Source organism: Meles meles, chromosome 7 (genome assembly GCF_922984935.1).
Source record: "Meles meles chromosome 7, mMelMel3.1 paternal haplotype, whole genome shotgun sequence".
NCBI lineage: Eukaryota > Metazoa > Chordata > Mammalia > Carnivora > Mustelidae > Meles > Meles meles.
Window position 1 is genome coordinate 133,078,749 of NC_060072.1, and position 5,899 is coordinate 133,084,647.

The window sequence follows — 5,899 nt, forward strand, 5'->3', positions numbered from 1 at the left end:
ACTCGATTCCACTGATCTCTATGTTTATCTTATGCCAGTACCACATGGTTTTGATGGCTATAGTTTTATTTATTAATTTATTTATTTTTAAAGATTTTATTTATTTATTTGACAAGAGAGATCACAGTAGGCAGGGAGGCAGGCAGAGAGAGAAAGGGGGAAGCAGGCTCCCCGCTGAGCAGAGAGCCGATGCTGGGCTCGATCCCAGGACCCTGAGACCATGACCTGAGCCAAAAGCAGAGGCTTTAACCCACTGAGCCACTCAGGCGCCCCACGTCTATAGCTTTAGAGTAAGGTTTTTTTTCCTTAAGATTTTACTTACTTACTCATTTATGTATTTACTTACTTATTTATTTATTTACTTATTTATTTTAGCGAGAGCAAGAGCATGTAAGGGGAAGGATGGGGGAGAGGGAGAGAGAATCTCAGACTCCTCACTGAGCGTGGAGTCCATTATTGCTTGTCTGGTTACTATCCTTTGGTTGGTAGTTGCTAAAATTTCCTGTTTTTCTTGCCTATTCTGTAATTTTGGTTTAGAATCCTATTTTCCTAAACTTCTGCCAGTTTTCTTCACAGCACCAAAATATGCTAGGCAGATGATTTTCCAGGATGGAATCAACAGGAATTCTTTTCAGATGGAGTATCAAGGAATTGGATTTGCTAGCCCTTGCAAGGCGTTGCCTTCTCTGGGCTCTCTAGGGCAGAAAACAACTGCCATTTCTAAGACTGGAAATCATCTGGCTTTGAGCTTCCTTAGGTATCATTCCCCCAGGGGAAGACTTTCCAGATTGAGATATAGAGTGGACACGGATTTCATAGTGAATATGCAGTCTTGCACAGCCCACCACACCCTCCCCTCAATCCTGCAAAATAAAATGGGGAAAAAAAGAGCCTTCATGTATGTTAAAATTTTGTATTTTCATATGTTTGTTTATATCTTTCTGTTCCTAATTTGGTACATTTTTCCTGTGTTTACCCCAAGCTGTTAAAATGCATCTTGCTTTAGGATTTAAATGGGAGTTTCCTTATCTCCCTCCAGGCTCCTGTTACACTAGCTCTACTAGGCACATAATGGGTACTTAGTAAATATTATTTGAGATTTATTTTATTAATTGTCCTGTCTTCTGTTTCAGAACAGCCAGCTACTGAAAGGCTAAAAGTAGACTTCAGTGTGGTGTTTAAGACACAGAACAACAGATCCTCCCTCAAAAGCAATGATGAAATCGAAGTAATCTCCCTTTTCTAGATAGCCAGGGGGACGACTAGATCCCAGCTGGGTAGTCACCAGAAGTTTTTATTTCCTCCTGAGTTGTTTAAGGAACAGGTTGGAATGACCTAAGCAAAAGGCCAATGCTGGCATCCTGCCAGTCACGGATGCCCCACCTCTGCCATGGCAAATTAAAAGCCGTGGCCAGGTGGCCAGCGTCAGGAGACCGGGATCCCAATTCTGGTTTCTCCAGACTGAAAACCCTTGGGAACTCATTCTCCGTTAATCACTTCATTCAGTTAAATATTAGTTTTAACTCTACGCCAGGTACAGTGCTAGGGGGATGTCACCCAAACAGCAAACAGGACAAAGTATTTTCATTTCAAGGACTTTACACGTCAATGGAAGGTTCGGGGGGGGGGGGGGAAGGGTACAGCTATTTCCCCACTTCTTAAAACGGTGGGATAGCGGCCAGGTTCAATTTGAACATTTAGGGCCTGTTACTTGCAAGTGGTTAAAACTGAGAATACAGCAAAAGCTGCCCGCTTCTATAATATCAGTACATGGTTGAGCCTATGAATACTTTGTTTTTCCTTTACGGAGAGGGTACAACTAACACAAACACAGTGGGGCTTAACTCTTCAGTATTCTACTCGGTCTCCATGTGCAGCACCTGACTCTGACCTATGGGTAGCGGCTACACCAATCTTCCAAAGGCCCGATGTGGTTAAGCATTTGGTGTTTCGAAAGGCTGTTTGCAGGGCTTCCTTCGCCCAAGTCATGTATTTGCTAGTCGACACGGGACAGGGGAGCAGAAAAGTTGCTTTTGGTTGAGTAGGGTAGCAAGGTCTTGGGGAGGACGCGAGGCGTCACGCTATTTTAACATTTTAATCCAAAGAACTGAATCAAAAGTCGGCGGTGGGGCCATGGCCCTGCAGAGGGCATGCAGGTTTTAAGGCAACGTTCCGTCCTCCAAACCGAACCCGGAAGCTTCCTCCCGACTGCACGCTGTCAAAGCAGCGTAGCTTCCCCGGGCAGTGCCCATCCCGCCCCCAGCGCAGCAGCAGCGCAGAAAGGCGCAGCGCCATAACCCGCCGCTCAGAGCGGGAAGCGCGGGACGGCAGCCGCCTCCCCATCCGCAGCTCTAGAACCGCCTTAACCGCGCAGAGTGCCGTGCCACAGCGACCTCCCGCCCGAGCCCCACCCACGCGTCCTTTCCGCTCCCAGCGCCGCGGGCCACGCCCGTGACGTCCGCCGAACGGGCCGGGGGGCGGGGCGTGGGCCGGGGGGGCGGGGCGAGCCCGCGCTGTTGAATGGGGCGCCGCGACTAGCCGCACATTCCAGCGGGCCCACGTGACGCGGCCGCGCTGCCTGAGGTAAACAACCGCGGCCCCGCCTCCCGGCCCCACCGCGCGCCCTGCACTGCTTCTCGCCGGCGGGACGCTCTCCAGCGGGGCGGGCGGCTTTCTCCGAGAGTCCCCAGCGGCCGCCGCGGTCCGAGCAGCGGCAGCGGGCGCGGCGCCCCGGGTCTGCGGGCCGAGCGCGCCGGCCGGGGTCCAGCGCGCGTCCCCTCCCCGCCCCCACCGCGCGTTGTGGCGCAGCAGGAATTTGGCGGGGACCCGGGCGCTATTTGCGGCTCTTGACGCGCCGGCGGCCGGTGGCCCTTCGGTCATTTCTATTCTAGGGGCACTGGGTCATCGCGCCCGGCCTGCCCCCTTCGCCGGGCCCGGAGGGTGTGTCCCCCTCACACGGGCTCGCCGCGCCTATAAGGGGCCGGAGCGGCGGGCAGGGACATGCAGCTCTACAGCAGCGTCTGCACCCACTACCCAGCCGGGGGACCGGGTCCCACGGCCGCAGCCTCCGCTCCCCCAGCCGCCGCCGCCGCCGCCGCCGCCCCCTTCAAGGTCTCTCTGCAGCCCCCGGGACCCACCAGCGGCGAGCCAGAGCCGGAGACCGGTGAGTGCCAGCCTGCCGCGGCCGCCGAGCCCCGAGAAGCCGCCGCCGCCCCCGCCGCCAAGATGCCCGCCTTCTCCTCCTGCTTCGAGATGGTGTCCGGGGCCGCCGCCCCCGCCTCGGCCACTGCCGGCCCTCCTGGCGGGTCCTGCAAGCCGCCGCTGCCGCCGCACTACACGTCCACCGCGCAGATCACCGTGCGGGCCCTGGGCGCCGACCGGCTCCTGCTGCACGGGCCGGAGCCCGGCGCCGCGGCCCCCGCAGCTCAGCGCGGCCGCTGCGTCCTGCTGGCCCCGGCGCCCGGCGCCCCGGTCCCACCCCGCCGGGGCTCCTCCGCCTGGCTCCTGGAGGAGCTGCTGAGGCCCGACTGCCCCGAGCCAGCGGGTCTGGACGGGGCCCGGGAGGGTCCCGACAGAAACTTCCGACTGAGCGAGCACCGCCAGGCCCTGGCCGCCGCCAAGCACCGAGGCCCCGCGCCGCCCCCGGGAAGCCCGGAGCCCAGCGTCGGGCCGTGGGGCGAGGAGCACCCGGCGGAGAGGAGCCTCCGGGGCTGGGAGAAGGTGGGCGACCACAGCGACCCTCCCGGCGCGGACGAAGCACGGCGGCCGGACCCAGAGGCGGAGGCGCCCCCCGCGCGCAGCGGCGAGGCGGTCCCGAGCGCCGCGGCCGAGGCAGTGATCGTCTCCAGGTCGGATCCCAAAGACGAGAAACTGGCCCTGTACCTGGCGGAGGTGGAGAGGCAAGACAAGTACCTGCGACAGAGGAATAAGTACCGATTTCACATCATTCCCGACGGCAACTGCCTGTACCGCGCGGTCAGCAAGACGGTGTACGGAGACCAGAGCCTGCACCGGGAGCTGAGGGAGCAGACGGTGCATTACATTGCCGATCATCTCGACCACTTTAGCCCCCTAATTGAGGGCGACGTGGGGGAGTTCATCATCAATGCTGCTCAAGACGGGGCGTGGGCCGGGTACCCGGAATTGCTGGCCATGGGGCAGATGCTGAATGTGAATATTCATTTAACTACTGGAGGGAGGTTGGAGAGCCCTACGGTGTCTACCATGATTCACTATTTGGGCCCAGAGGATTCCCTAAGGCCTAGTATTTGGCTCAGTTGGCTCAGTAATGGACATTATGATGCGGTGTTTGATCACTCCTACCCCAACCCAGAGTATGACAATTGGTGCAAACAGACTCAAGTGCAAAGAAAACGCGATGAAGAACTTGCCAAATCCATGGCCATATCCCTATCCAAGATGTATATTGAACAAAATGCATGCTCTTGAAGTGTCTGAAAACGTACACCCTGGGAGAATTGCATACATAATGTGTTGGGAGAATTATGAACTCTAATCAGGGTAATAGCACTTTCAAACTTCCTAGTAGATTTACCATAGGTGTAATGCCTTAATCATTTTTTTGAATGTTTTCTCCTCAGAGCTGAAGGTTGCTGGGCACCTAAATGATGTTTCATGATGGCTTTGGGTGATCCTACTGCTATTTATAATTTGCTGTATAAAGTTGGCACTACTTAATTTGCAAGCTAGTTTCTCACGGTGTAAATTTGTTCATTCCTGGTAATCTGTTTTCTATAAAAATGTATTTTTGCACAACATTTTTAAAAATTGGTGTAACTTCATTCATCTATGACGTGTTCCATTTTGACAGCTTTCCAGCATAAATCCAGAGAAGTGCTTTATATGAAGTTTATTCCTTTGGACAGACTTTGTGATTTAGTAGTTATTTTATGTTCGATTTGGATTTTATGATCCTTTGGTAATTATTTCAAATGGATATTGATGCATTTGTGTTACCAGATGATTGGCCCATTCCATTTTAATGAAAAACAAATTTGTTTTTGGAAATCATTATTTTTCTAGAAGTGGTCAACCTTTTAAAGAGAAGTATTTAAGGGAAGGTTGTGGGAAGAATTTTCTTTAAGGGATAGAACTACCAGGTCTTACTTGAATGAGCCTGATATTTGCAGATGGCAGTGTGATGACTCTTCTGTACTTTGGCTGGCATTTAGAATAGATTGTCTGGTGCTCTGAATTGTTTTTATTTATATTTGTCATTTTGTTATAAAAGCATTTTAACTTTGTGACAAGATAAGCCTCCTGCTTCTTGGATTCAACTAAGATTTAAAAAAACTACTAGCATAAATGCCTCAAATCAACCTTGGCAGTTGTTCTATAGCAGGAGAATACTGTCTTAATATTTTATTCCTTTTAAATTCTTTCAAAAGGCAAAATAGGATTGTCCTGTATTATGTACAAATAAAAATGTCTGTAAACAAATCTTGTATGGTTTGCTGGGTCAAACAATGTTCTCAACCTAAAATCTATCTCATTTCCACTTTAACTACTAGTCATATTTATTAAGTACTGCAGTTTGTACTTTTTTATTTTGTAACATTTTGTGATTTTTTTGTACAATACTGTATTTGTACAATAGAGCGATTCTCAGCTGATGGAATGAATGAATAAAATGCGTAATTTTACTTTTACAATGTCTCTTTGGCCAAGGTGGTTTTTCAATTAAGAAGTGACACTTGTAGGAACATCTCTTACATGTATACATTTTTATTTCATGTGTAAAGATGTCACGGAATTCTGAGGGGGATTTCTTAAGTTCTCACATGAACAGGGTAGGATAATCATTAGTAATTTCAAAGGATAAGTCTTAGTTAACTATACTTAAAAGGAGTAACTGAGGACATTGCTCTTATTTCTAATG

General features: G+C 51.2%; 1 protein-coding gene across 1 annotated transcript; it reads left to right on the forward strand.

The window, feature by feature from the left end:
• The first annotated feature begins 2,850 nt into the window (after window positions 1–2,850).
• On the forward strand, window positions 2,851–5,685 carry OTUD1 (OTU deubiquitinase 1). Its single transcript, XM_046010505.1, has one exon. The coding sequence runs from the start codon at window positions 3,001–3,003 to the stop codon at window positions 4,447–4,449; it is 1,449 nt and encodes a 482-aa protein (XP_045866461.1). The 5' UTR covers window positions 2,851–3,000; the 3' UTR covers window positions 4,450–5,685.
• The last annotated feature ends 214 nt before the right edge of the window (window positions 5,686–5,899 follow it).

Excerpts from the sequence above, each read along its gene's own strand:
- OTUD1 (XM_046010505.1), top strand. The coding sequence starts at position 3,001 with ATGCAGCTCTACAGCAGCGTCTGCACCCACTACCCAGCCGGGGGACCG.